Here is a 20011-nt window from a genome sequence, read left to right as displayed (position 1 = left end):
TTCCGCAAGAATTAAAGGAGAAAGGTAGAAAAATGTTTTTTGGGCAGAGTGATTTAATAATGGAAATAGAGGTAAAATATTTTAAATGCTCAAAGTCTGAACTAAAAACAAAGTGCAGGAAAAATAGCAGCCCAGGCAGCATACATGGAGAGGGGAACAGTTAATGTTTCGCATCCACACGACTTCTTCAGAGCTATTAAAGATGAGAAAAACAGGAGTTAATAGAAATCAATCAGGGGAAAACTCTCCACTGGTTGGAGTCATACTGGTCAAAGTTCAATCATCTCAGCTCCAAGACATCATTGCAGGCGCTCCTCAGGGTAGTGTCCTTAACCTGAGCATTTTCAACTGCTTCATCAATGACCTTCCTTTCTTCACAAGGTTAGAAATGAGGAGGTTCACTAATGATTGCACCACGTTCAGCATCATTCACGGACTGTTTCAGTGTCTGAAGAGTAATGTCCAAATACAGCAAGACCTGGACAATATCCAGGCTTGCGCTGACAAGTGGCAAGTAACATTTGCGCCACCTAAGTGCCGGGCAATGACCATCTCTAACAAGAGAGAATCTAACCATTGCCCCATAACATTCAATGGTGTTACCATTACCAAATCCTGAACTGTCAACATCCCAGGAGTTACCACTGAATAGAGCGCGAACTGGACTAGCCATATAAATACCGTGGCTACAAGAGCAGATCTGAAGCTAGGAATCCTGCAGTGAGTAACTCATCGCCTGACTCTCCTACAAGGCACAAGTCAGGAGTGTGATAAAATACTTCTCACTTGCCTGGATGAGTGCAGCTCCAACAACTCAAGAAGCTCAACACCATCTAGGACAAAGCAGCCCATTTGACTCACACTCCATCATCAAACATTCATGCCCTCCACCATCAACCATGTATACCATCTACAAAATGCACTGCAGGAACTCACCAAAGCTCCTTGGACAGCACCTTCCAAAGCCACAACCCTCTACCATCTAGAACAAGAGCAGCAGACACATGGAAACACCAACACCTGAAGGCGTATCTCTAAGTCGCTTACCATCCTGACTTGGCAATATATCGCTGTTCCTTCACAGTCACTGGGTCAAAATCCTGGAACTTCCTCCCGAACAGCATTGTGGGCGTACCTACATCACAAGAATTGTAGTGGTTCCAGAAGGCAGCACACTATCACTTTCTCAAGAACAAACAGGAGCCAGTAATAAATGCTGGCCTAGACATTGCCACCCATATCACAAAATGAATAAAGATGAAATTCTGTGTCACAATCTATTGATGAGGCAGAATCTATATATTAATTTTAGAAACAAGAGCAACATTAACAGTTATGAGAAGCCAGCAACTGAGTGAGGTTAGACCTTTGTGAATTTATCTGTTTGTGCAATAACATTCTTCATTTCCATTCAGTTTTAAAATCCGGTAAGCACAGGATTAAGATTAGCTGTGATCTTTCCCTTCCCAACACTTCTTTAGCAGGTCAAACATAAGGATTCGTGAGGAACTACATAGCTGGCAACATTCATCGGACCATATTCCAACTGAGTTACTAGCTCTGCTGGAGGAGGAATGGCCAGAGATAAACAATACACTTGATTTAATCAAGTACAAGCAGTTTAGAGAGCAGAACGGTTTGTTTTGTCTTCAGTAAAATATCTCTTGATAGCAATCAAACTCCAGTCTTAAAACTACGTAAAAGAAACACAACTTCCTCTGTTACAAAATAAAACAGACCAACATTTTCCTCCCTACCTTTGCTTCTGTGAACACATTTCAATTATTCTTGCTCAAACAAGCCTTGTTTCAGAGACCTTTTAAGGTCTCATGTCCATATGAAATAAAAATTACACAGGCTGCATGCAACCTCAAGAAAGTGCTGGCATGTAGCTCAGGAAAGTTCTGCTGAACTTCTGCACTGCAGAACATTAATTCATATCACTACTGCATAGCTGGAGGGTAGCCAACACAGAGTTTGTTGGTTTTGGCAAGGCAAATTGTACTAGTCTCCATGCTATTCAGTACATAAAATTATATGCAGTCAGGTATCAATGCATACTCTGAAGTTTTATTTTTCTCAAAGTCAGTCGGTTATGATTGCTGACAGTCAGTATGACTGCCAGCATGCACTAATGTCCCAAGCTGTCAAGCTTTTAAAGGAGTTGATGAGGTTCATTTTCATTTGTACACATTTCCATCAGCAAAAATGAAACAAAAAAACCCGACCATTTTACTACAAAATCAAATGACTCAAGAAACTCTTTCAGCTCATAAATTTAGGTAAGTTACATGCAGAAATGAGAAGAAAATGAGCTTTCTAGAAGGTACATGAATGATGCATTATCAAGCATTGGGCTTGCTATCTTGGTTTGTAAAGATAAACTTTTTAATTTGTAGGTGACTTGCTGGAAAACTGGGCATGTGTTTAAGGAAAACAGTCATATTTGTAGAAACTGAACAAGCTTCTGCCAGAAATCATGTGTCCAGACTAGATTATATCAATATATTATGAAAATATCTATATGAACTATTAATTTATGACACAGGCTAGACATAACATGTATTGAACTTTTTGAAAGAACACTTTAAGCAAAGGACACTGGTTTACAGCAGCTATTATGTTGCATTTGTGAAGGACACAAGCCGCTTTTACGAACATCCAGTCTCCGGAGCTTTCGGAGGTCATATGATGTAGCTCTTGGCTATGAAAATAAGGTACTGGATTTTGAATAGTGAGAAAGGTTGCCACAGGGCCAACAGCTCTACCTTGTCTATCTTTCCTCTGAAATGCCTCTCATTAAATCTGAGCTGACTGCGATTTGAAAACCCAGCAGAAGACATCATTGCTGCAGATTTGGAGGAGAATTTTGAATCAACATCACTTATCTCCAGTGAGAAGGCCCAAGAACCAGGAACTACTGTGGATCAGGACCCTACAGCTGCAAACGAGCATTTGGACACGTGAACATTTTCCCCTGATGTTACTTGGCCTAGTTTTTAATATCACACGCTGTAGAACTTTACTTTTTTTTTACATATTTGGTAGGATTGTGCGCCGTTTCTGCATTAGTAAGAAGATAGACATAATTTTTTTTTACACAGTGGTAGGTGTCTGGAACATGTTGCTGAGGTGATGATGCAGGCAGATACAATATGGGTGTTAAAGGGGCTTTGAGATAAGCACATGAATATGCAAGGAATAGAGAAATATGGACACAGGCAGACAAAGGGATTAGTTTAATTTGGCGTCATGTTCAGCACAACATTGTGAGCCGAAGTGTCTGTTCCTGTGCTACACTTCTGTATTCTAATTGTACATTTCAAATCTTATGCAATTTCTGCAATTTTACCTGAGTGAGTTTCAGCAATAAAACTAACTTGTTAACTCCGGCAAGTGATGAGTCGAAAGAATGTAAAAGTGAATGGATGGGAATCCCTCTGGGATCTCCACCCTGATGTGGGTATGCCGGCGTTGGACTGGCGTAAACACAGTAAAAAGTCTGACAACACCAGGTTTTAGTCCAACCTATTTATTTGATAATATACTCACAAGCTTTCGGGGTTAGCCCCTTCGTCAGGTGAATGGAGAGTTCTGGCCTCAGACAGAGCATATAAAGCACAGACAGTTTAGAGATTACTGATTAGAATGCGAATCCTTACACCTAACCTGCTGTTCAAGACCTGAAGTGGCTGATAATGTGAGTGGAAGGAGCACTGATCACAGGTTAAAGAGATGTGTATTGTCTCCAGACAGTACAGTAAGTGAGGTTTTGCAAACCCAGGCAAGTCACGGGGGTTACAGATAGTGCGACATGAACCCAAGATCCCTGTTGAGACCGTCCTCATGTGTGCGGAATTTGGCTATCAGTCTCTGTTCAGCGACTCTGCGCTGTCGTGTGTCGTGAAGGCCGCCTTGGAGAATGCTTACCCGAAGGTCAGAGGCTGAATGCCCATGACCACTGAAGTGTTCGCCAACAGGAAGGGAACAGTCTTGCCTGGTGACTGTCGAGCGATGTTCATTCATCCGTTGTCGTAGCGTCTGCATGGTCTCCCCAATGTACCATGCTTCGGGACATCCTTTCTTGCAACGCATCAGGTAGACAATGTTGGCCGAGTTGCAAGAGTATTTACCATGTACCTGGTGGATGGTATTCTCACGTGTGATGATGGTATCCATGTCGATGATCCGGCATGTCTTGCAGAGGTTGCTGTGGCAGGGTTGTGTGGTATTGTGGTCACTGTTCTCCTGAAGGCTGGGTAGTTTGCTGCGAACAATGGTCTGTTTGAGGTTGTGTGGTTGTCTGAAAGCAAGAAGTGGGGGTGTGGGGATAGCCCTGGCGAGATGTTCGTCTTCATCATTGATACGTTGAAGACTCCGGAGAAGATGTCGTAGCTTCTCCGCTCCGGGGAAGTACTGGACGACGAAGGGTACTCTGTCCACTGTGTCCCGTGTTTGCCTTCTGAGATCGGTGCGGTTTTTCGCTGTGGCGCATCGGAACTGCCGATCTATGAGTTGAGCACCATATCCTGTTCTTATGAGGGCATCTTTCAGGGTCTGGAGGTGTCTGTCACGATCCTCCTCATCTGAGCAAATCCTGTGTATACGGAGGGCTTGTCCATAGGGAATGGCTTCTTTAACATGTTTAGGGTGGAAACTGGAGAAGTGGAGCATTGTGAGATTGTCTGTGGGCTTGCGGTACAGTGAGGTGTTGAGGTGACCGTCCTTAATGGAGATGCGTGTGTCCAAGAATGCAACTGATTCTGGGGAGTAGTCCATGGTGAGTCTGATGGTGGGGTCATATAGTCATGGTGAACAATCACTGAAACAACTATATGATGATATCAACAAATTCCACCCCACCATCAGACTCACCATGGACTATTCCCCAGAATCAGTTGCATTCTTGGACACACGCATCTCCATTAACGACGGTCACCTCAGCACCTCACTGTACCGCAAGCCCACAGACAATCTCACAATGCTCCACTTCTCCAGTTTCCACCCTAAACATGTTAAAGAAGCCATTCCCTATGGACAAGCCCTCCGTATACACAGGATTTGCTCAGATGAGGAGGATCGTGACAGACACCTCCAGACCCTGAAAGATGCCCTCATAAGAACAGGATATGGTGCTCAACTCATAGATCGGCAGTTCCGATGCGCCACAGCGAAAAACCGCACCGATCTCCTCAGAAGGCAAACACGGGACGCAGTGGACAGAGTACTCTTCGTCGTCCAGTACTTCCCCGGAGCGGAGAAGCTACGGCATCTTCTCCGGAGTCTTCAACATATCATTGATGAAGACGAACATCTCGCCAGGGCTATCCCCACACCCCCACTTCTTGCTTTCAGACAACCACATAACCTCAAACAGACCATTGTTCGCAGCAAACTACCCAGCCTTCAGGAGAACAGTGACCACAATACCACACAACCCTGCCACAGCAACCTCTGCAAGACATGCCGGATCATCGACATGGATACCATCATCACACGTGAGACTACCATCCACCAGGTACATGGTAAATACTCTTGCAACTCGGCCAACATTGTCTACCTGATACGTTGCAAGAAAGGATGTCCCGAAGCATGGTACGTTGGGGAGACCATGCAGACGCTACGACAACGGATGAATGAACATCGCTCGACAGTCACCAGGCAAGACTGTTCCCTTCCTGTTGGCGAACACTTCAGTGGTCATGGGCATTCAGCCTCTGACCTTCGGGTAAGCATTCTCCAAGGCGGCCTTCACGACACACGACAGCGCAGAGTCGCTGAACAGAGACTGATAGCCAAGTTCCGCACACATGAGGACGGTCTCAACAGGGATCTTGGGTTCATGTCGCACCATCTGTAACCCCTGTGACTTGCCTGGGTTTGCAAAACCTCACTTACTGTACTGTCTGGAGACAATACACATCTCTTTAACCTGTGATCAGTGCTCCTTCCACTCACATTATCAGCCACTTCAGGTCTTGAACAGCAGGTTAGGTGTAAGGATTCGCATTCTAATCAGTAATCTCTAAACTGTCTGTGCTTTATATGCTCTGTCTGAGGCCAGAACTCTCCATTCACCTGACGAAGGGGCTAACCCCGAAAGCTTGTGAGTATATTATCAAATAAATAGGTTGGACTAAAACCTGGTGTTGTCAGACTTTTTACTGTATCTCCACCCTGCCCAGATTCAGCCACAATTTTATGGTGGTGTGGGCAAGGCCTTGGATGGGAAAGCCTACCCATGCCCCTATTAAAGCCCTTAAGCGGCCACTTCATGACCCTTTCCTGTCCAGCCTCAATTCTTAAGCTGGTGGGCACCAGTTGGATCAGGGTGTCAAACAGAAAAATTAACATTCTCCATCTTGGGCAGGGAGGTGTGGGGGAGCCGCAATCAAAGCGCCTTCAGACTTGGGGCATCCTCTCCATAGTGGCTCATGAGCTCTAACCCTTCCTCCTCCAATGATGACTTGAAACTGATGTTGTATCTTAGATGCCTATTGAAATAGAAAATATTTCATTTAAAAGTTTTGTTGTACATCAATATTATGTTAACCCCTTGTGGACCGATTCTACTTGCATGGCTTAAAAGTAGTGTTGTTTCTGTACTGTTCTGTATCTAACTACCTTTATACGTTTAACTTGACAAAGTAATTTATCCTTCACTCAAATCTACCAGCATGTTACTTTTCATCTGCTGGACGACAGGAAAATCTGGTAGGAAAGCTGTTTAATTTGCCAGTGATTGATGTATTGTGATTGGAAATTAATTATTAATAGTTGTTTGGTAATACCAAATTTCAATATTGCTAAAAAAGGCACTTTGTAAAAGCTTTACATCTTGCACTCATCAGGAATGGTGAATTAATTATTACATTAATTATACATTTGAATATAATTAATCTGATCTCAGTTCACAAGGGACTTGGTCTGTTTACGGAAACTGCCTCATCACACGTTGGGAAAGAAGCTGAACAGAACAGGTTTCAACACTGACTTCACGACTGTGACCCCAGGAAGGCACAAGATTCTGTCTCAGGTATTCTATTGTCCCTCAATGAGCTACAGCTCTTTGGCAGAACATGCAAGAATAAGCTGATTAGATACAGTATTGTCTCAGCCAAACTCAATGACTACCACTGTATTGTCCACCATCAAGATTTTTATAAGTCAGAACTTTTACCAGCAGCAAAACTCATCTATGTTTCTTTATACAGAAATACTGTACACATTAGCTCACGAGTACCACTAAGACTTCATTATCCTTCTTCTGTACTCTATTCCAACCCATATCCTCTGCACTACATTCCTTGGTAGATACCTTAAAGAATAAGATCTGACAGTATCAGAATGAATGGTCTTTAGCGCAATTTCTCTCTCCCCTCCAACACTGATGCAGAAGCATTAGCTGTTATCACTCTGTACTCAAGAACTATGTTCCTAACCCTCATTTACTTCACTACATCTCTGCCCAACAAAAAAACCTCCTCAAAATCCATTGTCACTTGGATCACAGCACAAATTTTCTTAATTTCTTTTTTGCTCCCCCTCCCAACTTCACAGTGGTATTTGCTGTACAAATGGTGCAAGTTGATTAATTATAATGGTGCATGAAAACACCATTATAATTAATCAACTAAAAGCTGCATTCTGGTGGGTGAGATTGAAAATTGTGGTCAAATTGACTCTCAGCTGAAGGGCAGGCAGTACGAAAGACAACTTCAGCTCCAAAATCTCATTTACGAAAAATAACTTCTGTCCTGATCTGCAAATACAGCCTAAAATTAGTATTGGCCCACAATCTGTATTTACAGTTGCAATAATATAGAGGACGTAGCTTTTTTTTTAAAGAAATAGCTCTACTGGGAACCCAATCCAAAAATGTTCTATTTAATTTGGGACCGAATAATGACCTGTGATTAAAACCCTTCCCATTATTTGCTTATGTAGTGATCCATCTAGATTAGATATTTGTTATACATTCCTCAGTAGATACCACTAGATTGCACCAGTTTCAAGTATCTGAATGCTTGCCCAGCATGTGAAGTTCATTTCCTGCCAGTCTTTGCACAAGTCAACAATATTTCTTGTCTGCAACCCACTTCATTGTCGTTGATCAACACTGATTTTTTTTCATTGTGGGTCCCATTTTAAGGAATTAATTACATTATACTTGGCATCTGTGGAAGCATATATTAAACGTTTAGGGAGATTTAGAATCAACACAGCAGAGAATTATGAATGCTAGAATTTTGATTCAGTCATATTCGACTCAAAGCATTAACTTTGTCTCTCCAGACACTGCCAGGTCTGATTTTCCAGCATTTTGCTTTTATTTAATTGTAGAATTTCTGTTATTGATGCAGCCTAGACCTGAATGATTGTAGGTAGACTTTACTTAAATTCTTAAATGAGGAGTTATTTCTAATTAAGTTTCTAAGGTCACGTCACTTATGTAGCTTCTGCTGCAAATTTGGATGTTGGTGGGGGAACAAGATGTTTGGATATAAGTAATGGGAACAAGAAAGGGGAGGAAAATGTCAGAACATGATGCTGAACATTGTAAAGGCTTTGAGAAAGGATTGGTGGAATCACAGTTCATGAGCAACCTTAGTCCCCTACTCCATCAGCCCTGACAAAGTAGAACCAGGGAAAAACAAACGTAATTCAAGACACAGGCATGAACCTACAGTTAACTTGCATCTGAACTGGAAGATAGAGTGCAGCACAAGTTACTTGCAAAGAAAGCTGCCATCTGTGGCAATACAAAGTTGCACTTGTACACAATAACCTGCTCAGTCCAAAGATGTGTAGGCTAGGTGAATTAGCCATGGTAAATGCACCGGGTTTAGGTCAGTTGGTTGGACAGCTCGGCTGTGATGCAGAGCGACACCATTAACGTGGGTTAAATTCCTGTACTGGCTAAGGTTATTCACAAAGGCCCTGCCTTCTCAATCTTGCTCCTTGACTGACGTGTGGTGATCTTCAGGTTAAATCACCATCACCCTTGACGGGGAAGAGCAGTCTATGGTCATCTGGGATTAAGGCAACTTTACGTTTACATAGGCCATCATGCTGCAAGTTTCACAGACTTCTTATTTCAATCATCTGTCTGTACCAAAGGTTAGGAATGCAGGCATCTTTTTCACCATTAAATACTTAAAGTTAATTTGCTCCATTATCTTTGTCTAAGGCAAGACAGACAAGTACAGCTGAACAAGGGTGACAATAGATAGCTGATGCACAAACTACCTTCGCTGCATCAAGATAAGGAAATCAAAGTTGGTGAATTAGAAAGGCAGACTGCAGCTACATTTTCATTCTGACATTCTACTCCTTCTACATGTTTGCCTCTTAACTTCGTAAGAAGTCTGACAACACCAGGTTTAAGTCCAACTGATTTATTTGATAGTCAACTCACAAGCTTTCGAGGTTCCCCTCTTCGTCAGGTGAATGGAGTGTTCTGGCCTCAGACAGAGCATATAAAGCACAGACAGTTTACAGATTACAGATTAGAATGTGAATCTTTACACCTAACCTGCTATTCAAGTCTTAAAGTGGCTAACAATGTGAGTGGAAGGAGCATTGAGCACAGGTTAAAGAGATGTGTATTGTCTTCCGACAGTACAGTAAGTGAGGTTTTACAAACCCAGGCAAGTCATGGGGGTTACACATGGGTTCATGTCACTATCTGGCTTTTACTGTCCTCCATCTTGGCATCTCTCTTCTAGCCACTCTACCCCGAAAAAGAAACATCCTTACCAGTCCCTGCATTGTTCCAACTTCAAAATCAATGTTTCTTTCCCACAAAGACCCACTTAATGCACTTATCTCTGGGCTTCATCTTGGAACAGAAATGATCTGACTATGCTGATTTGGCAAGTTGAGCTGCTGACGTAGATAGAACCCCTGAAAAGTAACTGTCCATGTATGCAAGTAGTCATGGATACAAATTAAAAGTTAATTAATTAATTACTCTTTAATTAAAGAGTCTCTCAGGGAGAATTGGCTTGGTAATGCCATTTGACTAATAATCCAGAGCCCCAACAAATTTTCTAGCAACCTGGGTTCAAATTCCACCACAGCATTGGTGGAATTTAAATTCCAATTAATAAATCTGGAATTAAAGCTAGTCACAGCGATGGTGACCAGGGCACTAGCATTGATTGTGGTTTAAAAAAATCCCATCTGATTCACTAATGTCAGTTAGGGAAGGAAATCTGCCATCCTCACCTGGTTTGGCCTACATGTCACCCACAGCAATGTAGTGGCTCAAATGACCTAGCGAGCCACTCAGTTACAGCAAACCGCCACCAAGTCAAAAAGGCATAAAACTGGATGGATCACATAACATCAACCAAAAGACCAACGATGGGAAATGTACACTCAGCCCTGTTGACCCTGCAAAATCCTCCTTACTGACATTTGGGGGCTTTATGTCAAAACGGGAACAGCTGTCTCACAGACTTGTCAAGCCACAGTTCGACAGTCATACTCACCAAATTATATCTTAGTGTCCCAGATGCCACTGTCCTGCCAGCAGGATGGCTGTACAGTGAATACAGGCAGGAAAGAATTGTCCTGGGGGTGGTAAATTTTGACTCCATGGAATCTCATGGCATCAAATAAAACATGAGCAAGGAATCCTCCTGATTACCACATACTGCCTACCCCTTTAACAAATAAATCAATAAGTCCATGTTGAAACCAATGTAAGATGCATGGAGGGTGGCAAGGGCACAGAACATGGCAGGCAGGCTTCAATACCCTTCACCAGGAGTGACTGAGTAGTACAACTACAGAGTGAGCTGGCAAAATCCTGAAGCCATAGTCTAGGCCTGCAGCAGTTGGTGAGGGAACCAAGAAAGAAAAACCTACTCGATCTTGTCTTCGCCAATCTACTACTTGTAAATCTCACTGTCCAGGGCAGTGTTGGTAAGAGTAACTATTACACAGTCCTCGTGGAATCCCATCTTACGTTGAGGCTGTCATCGTTGAGCTGTGTGGCATTACCACTATCTAAATGGGATAAATTTAGATCTAGCAGCTCAAAAATGGGCATTCATGAGGCACTGTGGACTATCAGTCGCAGAACTGTACTCAAACACAACCTGTAATCTTCCAAACCTGTGACCTCTATTACTTAGAAGGGCAAGGGGCAGCAGACGCATGAAAACACCACTCCAAGTTACACACCATCCTAACAAACTATTGTTTAAGTTGAGACAATTAAACAATTGTGAATGGTGATGGACAATTAAAAGGAAGAATCAGCAAATATTCTCATCCTCGGTAATAGGGAAACCCAGCACATTAGTATAAAAGACAAAGCTAAAGCATTTGCAACTATCTAGAATCAAAAATACTGAGTGGATCCATCTCGGCCTCCACCTGAGGTCCCCAGCATCACAAATGCCACGTTTCAGCCCATTTGATTCTCTCCATATGATATCAGGAAACAACTGAAGGCTATGGACCTTATTAACATACTTGAAATAGATGCCAGAATTAGCCACGGCCCTAGTTTCAATACAGCTATAACACTGGCATCCACCTGAAGATGTGGGAAATTGCCCAGCTATACCCTGTCCACGAAGAGCAAGACAATCCAACCTGACCAATTATTGCCCCCAAGTCTACTCTCCATCAGCAAAGTTCACAAATCCCCACAATGCAGGAGACTGTTCAGTCCATTGAGGGCGCACGGACTCTATTACCCAGGTCCTCTTCTCTGCCCTTTCCCCGTGTGGAAGGCCTCATCAATAGTGTTTTCCAGCTGCACTTATACACCAACAATTTGCTCAGTGATGCTCAATTTGGGTTCTGCAAAGGCTCCTCTTCTCCTGACATCATTACAGCCATAGTCCAAGTATTGACAAAGAGTTAACACAAAAGGGGAAGGTGAAAGTATTGCCCTCAACACCGAGGTGCCAAAAAAAAAATCAATGAAAATCAGGGGAAAACCTCTCCACTCACTGGAGTCATACGTATGACAAAGGATGATGATTGTGGCTATCGAAGACCAATCATCTCAGTTCCCGGACATTACTACAGGAGTTCCTCAGGGTGGTGTTCTCAGCCCAGCCATCTTCAGCTGCTTTATCAACGACTTTCCCTCCATCATTAGGTCAGAAGCGGGGATGTTTAGTGATGATTGCACAATGTTCAGTACCATTTAAACTCCTCAGATACAGAAGCAGCCTATGTCCATAAGCAACAAGATCTGGGCATCATTTAGGTTCAGGCTGATGCGGCATGAATGTTACTCATCACTTAAGCGCCAGGCAATGACCATCTTCATCTACAGAGAAAATCTAACCATTGCCCGTTGACACTTAGAATAAATATTACTTCTGTCCATAATCAGAACACGGTGACAACAGTGTCTGCCATCTACAAGATGCTTTTTCAAGGCTTTTTCAACAGCACCTTTCAAGCCCATGACCTCTACTGCTCAGTCAGGCAACGGCAGCAAATTCATGGAACCACCGCTACCTGCAAATTCCCCTCCAAGCCACACTGTATCCTGATTTAGAATACATTGCCATTTCTTCACTGTTACTGTTCTAAATCTTAGAATTCCTTCACTAACACCACTGTCAGTGTATCTACTCTACATGTACTGCAGTGTTTTGAAAAGGTGCTCACCATAACCTTTCCAAGGACAATTAGAAATGGGCAACAAATGCTGGTCAGCTAGCAACACCCACATCTGTTAAAAAGAATAAAACAACAATTTCAGACCCAGAACAGCTAAAAACTCTAATATTGGAACTAGAACAAATGGAGAAGTTTGTGTCCAGGAAGTCAGAGTCAAAGAACAGGTATCATACATTGATAAAAAGAGCTGGAATTTACACAGGTCACAAAGATGAAGCCATTATGAGTTTTGTAAACAAAATTGAGGATTTGGAATTAAATGTATCATGAAGTATGGAACTAATGGAGAGAATCGTGTCACAAACACAAGGTGTCTGGTCTGTTTTTTTAAAAAACAGAAAGGGTGGAAACTACCAAATAAGAACAGCGACAACTTGTGTGATCATATTCAAACCATAACATGCTGTCTAATTTGCCCAGTTAAGCTTATGATATAGTTCACTTGGAATCAAATTGTTGCTTAAATTCAACTATGGAACATTGAGAAATGCCACACAAGTTTAGCTTTTGCACTTAGATGGACGCCATGTTAACAACAAAGTATTTCAGCTTATACAATGTGACCATGTGATTATTCTTTTGACGAACTGGTATAAGGACATATTTCTTGTTCACAAACTTGACTTCCTGTTGTTCACGTGTTTTAGTCAATATTTATAAATTGCTATTTCAATATGTCCCATGATATTTTGCTGCCAACTGTCATGCTGCAGTTGCAGGTTCTGACTGCTCTAACTCCATGGAATGGTATAGGATATCCAGTAGCAAAGCAATTTCTATGAGTTACTTGTTCACTATCCTCAGAAACTTGGGATGTTAAGGATCCCTCTCAGAATGCTCACAAAAAGGATAAGAACTATGACGGTTATTTAAAATACAGAAGTCGTAGCATGTAGATTGAGAAAAGCCGATGAAACTCAAAAACACGAATATAAACCAAAAGTTGTCTGAAAAAAAAACTGCTAGGATCATTTGATAGATCTTACTAATGATACCTGGGTAATGCCCTTTTTAAAGTACAGTATATTTCACAGTTGATATGGGGGGGAAAAAGGGGGACAAACAAAGACAAACCACTGAAAAGTTCCAATACCTCATCACTTCAAAATGTACTTTTTCACTTCATGTACTTTTTCTGCGCATGGCCAACTAGACTACTCCAAGAACCAGCACTCCCATGAATATGTAGCTGCTTCAAACTTTCAATTCACTACCTTATCAGGTTGCAGCCACACACAAATTCTTAACTTGCATTAAATTGGCACAAACTTAACAACCAAATACCCGTACAAAGTTTTCACAAACGTCATTACAATCCATCAACTTACATTTATGATGTAATTACCAATGGGCCAAAGAGTTTCATTGTGAGATTAACACATCAAATGACATTTATTAAGAAAGAGATACGACTGATCCAGTCAGACTGTTTTGTTTTCAATTTGTAACTTAGTTTTCTCAGATTCCATTTGAGATGACTACTACTATGCTTGTTGTCCTCTCAAACTGTGATGTTTTGATGCAACAGTTTATATCATAAACTTGTAAGGGTCTATAAACCACGATACTGAGGAATTATGAGTCAAACAATTTTACCTTCAGGATCATATGTTTGGAATACTCTTCTAGCTTGTTCCCAGGGAGATTCTGGGGCAACTAAGGACATTTCCTGGAGGAAAAGAAAGACATTTCATAAAAATTTGCAGGTTTTTTGGTTCAGATTTCTTTTTAGAAGAACACAGAAAAATATAGGCATTAACAAACATAGGATGTGCTTATTAAGCTGCCCAATTTTAATAAAATATTTAGAAATATGCCATTATGACAAAAACATGAATCATAGCATTGCAACTGAAAAAAATCTTTTCCATACACAAGAGTGTGAAGTTATCCACTTTAGGAGAAAAAGAGAAAGGAAGAATATTTCTCAAATAGGGAGAGGAAGTACTGATGCCCAAGGGGACCTCGGTCCTTGCTCATGAGTCACGAAAAGCTAGCATGCAGCTGCAGCAAGCAATTAAGGTGGCAAACGGTATGTTGGCCTCCAGTGTTATAGGATTTGAGTGCAGGAGTATGTGCTGAAAACACGCTTGGGAGTGTTGTGTAATTTTGGTCTCCTTAATAAGAAAGGATATATTTGCTACAGTGAGAGTGCAAGAGGTTCACCAGATTCATCTTTGGGACAGGAGCATTGCCTTATGAAAGGATGAGGAAACTGGGCCTGTATTCTTAAGAATTTTGAAGGATGAAAGGTGACCTAATTGAAACTTATATAATTCTTACTGAGCATAACATTGTAGATGGAAAAAGGATGTTTTCCCTGGCTGGTCAGTCTAGAACTAAGGGACACAATCACAGCAAGCCATTTAAGAGTGAGGAGGAGGAGAAATTTCTTCCCCAGAAGCTGGGTAAATCTCTGAAATTCTCTACCCTGTGGACTGTGGAAACTCAGAGTACATTCAAGACAGAATCAATAGGTGCTCATGATAGAGGGATACAGGGATGGCACAAGAAAGTGACATTGAACGAGATGATCAGCCATGATCTAACTGAGACTTAATGGGCCGAATGGCCTACTTCTGCAAATTAAATTCCAGAACAATGTACACGGTTCAAAATAAAGTTTGTTCACAATTAAATAAAACATTACAAAAATAATCTCAGTCATGTCAGAGCAACATAGTCAGTTTCTATGTAAGCCAGCTGCTTACTTTCTGGTAAAAACCTAAAAACCATGATAATTACATTTTTTTTTAAAGTAAATAAATAAAATGAGAATTATACCAAAGTAATGAAATGTTTAGTTTGGTTTCTAGTGCTGACGATAGCTATAAATCATTGGAACACGACTTCTGCAATCTGTTTTCAAGTCTTCTGGGTATCATTTCCGGTGTTCGTTGCCCTGAGACAATCTGGATTTGGCATTAAATTCATACATTTTATAAATGGTACTGCTCCAAGCTTCTGTCCCTTTCAACTAAAGTACATACAGTTTAATTCTCTATCAAACAGAAATATATTTGACATCCACTGGAACCATTTATAGTTAGAATATATATAGCAAACCATCATCCAGCTTGGAACAAAGCCCAATTTTTTCATGACCATATATTAACTGCAATATTTAGAAATGTAATTGAAATTCCAGGAGAGCAGGAGACCCATACCATTTAACACCAATGGAAGCTGTGCGTAATTTAACTTCTAATATGACTCCCTGACTCTAAATGCCCACAAAATAAATGTGGTCTCATCGCCATGCATACATTTTTATTAATAAGACAGTAGAAAATTGATTTTTTGATTTCTTTTTCTCATTCAGGTCATTCAAGTCAGTTTCATAAATACCTGTTGCCCTCCTATGCTTTGTCAAAGTGGCAGTTGTGTGTGTCTGCCCAGACAACCGAGTGCTGATAAGTTAACAAGAGTACATGCAGGAAACATTATAAAGTTGAGACCAATCCCATTCTCACTCAATGTTCACACAGGAATCAAAGCTGGAACGTTCCACGCTCTACAGTTTAGTTATGTGCTGTCTTACCAAATGAGAAAGCAGAGGAGCACATTATACAAATTCACTTCACTGCTTTGTGAAAGTGTTTAGCCTCTTGACTGTGCTGCAAAGATACTTTTAAAGCCTTTTTTTTAGTTACAATTAGAACAGTAAAGCTAAAACTGCTGAGCTTGTTTTTATTCCCATTCATATAGTATCCTAATTTATTCTTAAATTGGATATGGTATAATCAAAAGTTGTATTTTCAGTAAATAGGGTTGAAGCAAATCAGGTCACCTATTCAAAACGGAAGACAAGTAAACCCTTAATGTTAATAAGTTCCACCATTCTCCGTTACAAAACGCTGCTTATTTTGCAAATATTTTTGTGTTTAACTTCTGAAGACGTGTAAACATTGTAATGCATGGCAGAAAAACGGAAGTTGTACTGAAGCCTTCTGCATATTCCAAAACAGTTAGTTTATGTTCTACTGGTATATTTGATACCTCTGCTATGATAGAAAAATGCACAAATATAATGCCATATTTAAGCTTGGCTAGGGGCGCATAGAAATATTCAGTTTCCCTTTTTTCAATACCATGTGAAGTGAATTGACTAAATTAAATAGTGGCATATTAATTTAGGAACAAGAAGCTGTCAAAATGGAGCATCTGTTCTGAAGGTACAGCTATAAGTGTTTCAGATGTTTTGTATTGATATGTTGGGCTTTCATTGAGAATGGGGATAAGAACATAAGAAATAGGAGGAGTAGGCCATCTAGCCCTTCGAGCCTGCCCCGCCACTCAATAAGATCATGGCTGATCTGTCGTGGCTCAGTTCCACATTCCCGCCCTCTCCCCATAACCCTTAATCCCCTCTCTTATCAAAAACCCATCAACCCGCGTCTTAAAAATATTTAGCGAGGCAGCCTCCACCACTTCAACGGGTAGAGAATTCCAGAGATTCACCACCCTTTGAGTGAAGAAGTTCCTCCTCAACTCCGTTCTAAACCGCCCCCCCCTTTATCTTGAGGCTGTGCCCCCTAGTCCTACTGTCTTTTTTGAGCGGGAAGAGTCTCTCCACCTCTATCCTATCCATCCCATTCATCATCTTATACGTCTCAGTGAGATCTCCCCTCATTCTTCTAAACTCTAACGAGTACAAGCCTAGTTTATTCAGCCTCTCCTCATAGCTCAACCCCCTCAACTCCAGTATCAGCCTAGTAAACCTCCTCTGCACTCCCTCCAAGGCCAAAATATCTTTGCGCAGGAGCGGCGCCCAAAGCTGCACACAGTACTCCAGCTGCGGCCTCACCAACGCCCTATACAGCTGCAGCAAGACCTCCCTACTTTTATATTCAATCCCCCTCGCTATGAAGGCCAGCATCCCATTCGCCTTCCTGACCACCTGCTGCACCTGCAAGCTGGGTTTTTGCGACTCATGCACAAGGACCCCTAGGTCCCTCTGCACCGTCTCCTCTAATTAATTTAAGGAGATCCTGAAATCAAAGCATTACAACCTCCTGGATTGCATTATTATTTGGGTCAAGGATCCAAGTGATGTGTGTAGCAATTGATCCATTCAGGGGACTGAAGCTTGCTGAACAGACCATTCACTCGTTCAATAGGTGATGAACATCTACCTAGACCAAAAGAGCACAAGAGTCCAGGAGAAAGAAGATCAATGTCTCAGCCCTAAAGCAGCCAAAGTGGAAAGAGGAATCCCATCTGGAAAATCTCCACACTTCTAACTCAAATCCAGAACAGTGGGGATCAAGAAATCAAATATACTCCTGTGTCCAAACCAACACGTTTAAACATAGCTTGATTTGTTTGATGAAAACAATGCTGATATGCAGGATCTCCTTGAATAAAACAACACTGGTGCCCCACAAGACTGTTCTCAGCCCCCAACTATACTCCTTGTACACCAAATTCCCCTCAATTTTCAAGTCTGTTGACGACACCACCATAATGGTTGGATCTCAACCAATGATGAGATGGAGAATCTGGTGAACTAGTGCAGTGATAATAATCTCTCCCTTAATGTCAACAAAGTGAGGAGATTGTCCTCGACTTCAGGAAGCATAAGGAGAACATGCCTGTCTATGTCAACAGGGATGAAGTAGAAAGGGTCGAGACCTTCAAGTTTTTAGGTGTCCAGATCAACAACCTGTCTTAGTGAACCCATGCTGACACAAGTTAAGAAAACCCACCAACTTTCTCAAAAGACTAAGGAAATTTGGCACGTCAGCTACAACTTTTACAGTTGCACCATAGAAAGCATTCTTTCTAGTTGTAACATAGCTTGGTATGGCTCCTGCTCTGCCCAAGACAGCAAGAAACTACAAAAGGTCGTGAACATAGCCCAGTCCATCACAAACTAGCCTCCCATCCATTGACTCTATACGTCCCACTGCCTCGGCAAAGCAGCCAGCATAATTAAGGGCCCTGTGCACTCTGGGCATTCTCTCTGCCACTTTCTTCCATCAAGAAAGATACCAAAGTCTGAGGTCACGTACCAACAGACTCAAGAACAGCTTTTTCCCTGTTGCCATCAGACATTTGAATGGACGTAATCTTGCATTAAGTTGATCTTTCTCTACACCTTAGCTACAACTGTAACACTATATTCTGCACTCTCTGGTTTCCTTCTCTATGAACAGTATGTTCTGCCTGTATAGCTCACAAGAAGCAATGCTTTTCACTGCATACTAATTTATGAGACAATATATCAAATCAAAAAATTCATTGTCTGGCAGAACAAGCCAAAATATAAGTCAAGAGAACACCATTCTAACAGCTTGATGCTGGTGCTCAAAGACAAATCTGGAAGATAAAGGACATGTGGTGGGAAGATAAAGCCTGAAAGATCCACCAATATGCTATCATGACATGCAAAGATTTTTTGAAGACGCCAGGACCATCTATAGACCAAGGCCAAATGGACAAATTCCCTTTGCTGCAGGATGCTGTTTTGTTTCTTAATGATGACAGTATCATCCATCAATGGTGGAAAGAACATTTTGAATAACAACTGTGAATCCACAGTGGCAGCTGATACTCTCCAGGCCAAGCCCTGTATTATGTAGTAGAATCTATGGTGAACCACCATTGATGGCAGAGGCACAACAAGCAGTCAAACGGATGAAAAAAAAGCAATGCCTGCAGTCTCGATAGTATTCCAGCTGAAGTCTTCTAAACTGATGGCACATGCTCACATGAAGACTCCATGTACTCATCCTATGAATTTGGAGGAAAAATAAACCCCACCCTCGACTTCAGGATTGCAACAATTGGAATTATCTTCAAGCAGCAAAATAAATCATACTGTGGAATCTCCACTTCTTACCCATAGGAGAAGAAATCCTGCCACACAATCTCCTGAATTGTTCATTACTTGTGGCTGAGAAAATCATTCTAGTCTTAAGGAACCTCTGATATGGTCCTGGACACCAGACAAATCTTGATTAAGAAGGGGATCAGGAGTTATGGGGAAAAGGCGGGGAAAAGGCAGGAAAATGGGCATGAGGAAAAGAATCAGCCATGATTGAATGGCAGGGCCGACTCGATGGGCTGAGTGGCCAAATTATGCTCCTATGTCTTATGGTCTAAATCCAAGAATGTCTAGAACACCAGGAAGTCTTCATTGCATTTAGCAGCAAAGTGTTTGACACAGTAAAACATGACACTACAGATTGTGCTCAAGACTTGGATGTCCAAAGAGCTTCATTACAACCCTGCAATTGCCTCATCATGATATGACCTGCCACTGTTTTAGGTGGCACGTCTTAAACAGATGCCTTCAAAATTCGGGACCATGGTCAAATAAGACTATTGTAACCACTATACTACTTAGTCT

The 20011-nt window shown here is 41.6% G+C and overlaps 1 protein-coding gene across 5 annotated transcripts in view; it reads right to left on the bottom strand.

Moving 5' to 3' along the window:
* The window catches only part of mindy3 (MINDY lysine 48 deubiquitinase 3), a 147765-nt gene that overhangs the window by 55500 nt on the left and 72254 nt on the right, over positions 1-20011 (bottom strand). For all 5 annotated transcript variants that reach the window (XM_080210435.1, XM_080210442.1, XM_080210461.1 and 2 more), the window contains one exon: positions 14254-14326. In XM_080210435.1, coding sequence (XP_080066561.1) covers positions 14254-14326 — 73 coding nt within the window. The remainder of the gene's footprint in view (positions 1-14253; positions 14327-20011) is intronic.

Source organism: Carcharhinus amblyrhynchos, chromosome 2, assembly GCF_965287045.1.
Source record: "Carcharhinus amblyrhynchos chromosome 2, sCarAmb.v2.hapA, whole genome shotgun sequence".
Classification (NCBI taxonomy): domain Eukaryota; kingdom Metazoa; phylum Chordata; class Chondrichthyes; order Carcharhiniformes; family Carcharhinidae; genus Carcharhinus; species Carcharhinus amblyrhynchos.
Note: the sequence above shows the minus strand (reverse complement) of the source record. Positions and strands in the feature narration are given on the sequence as shown.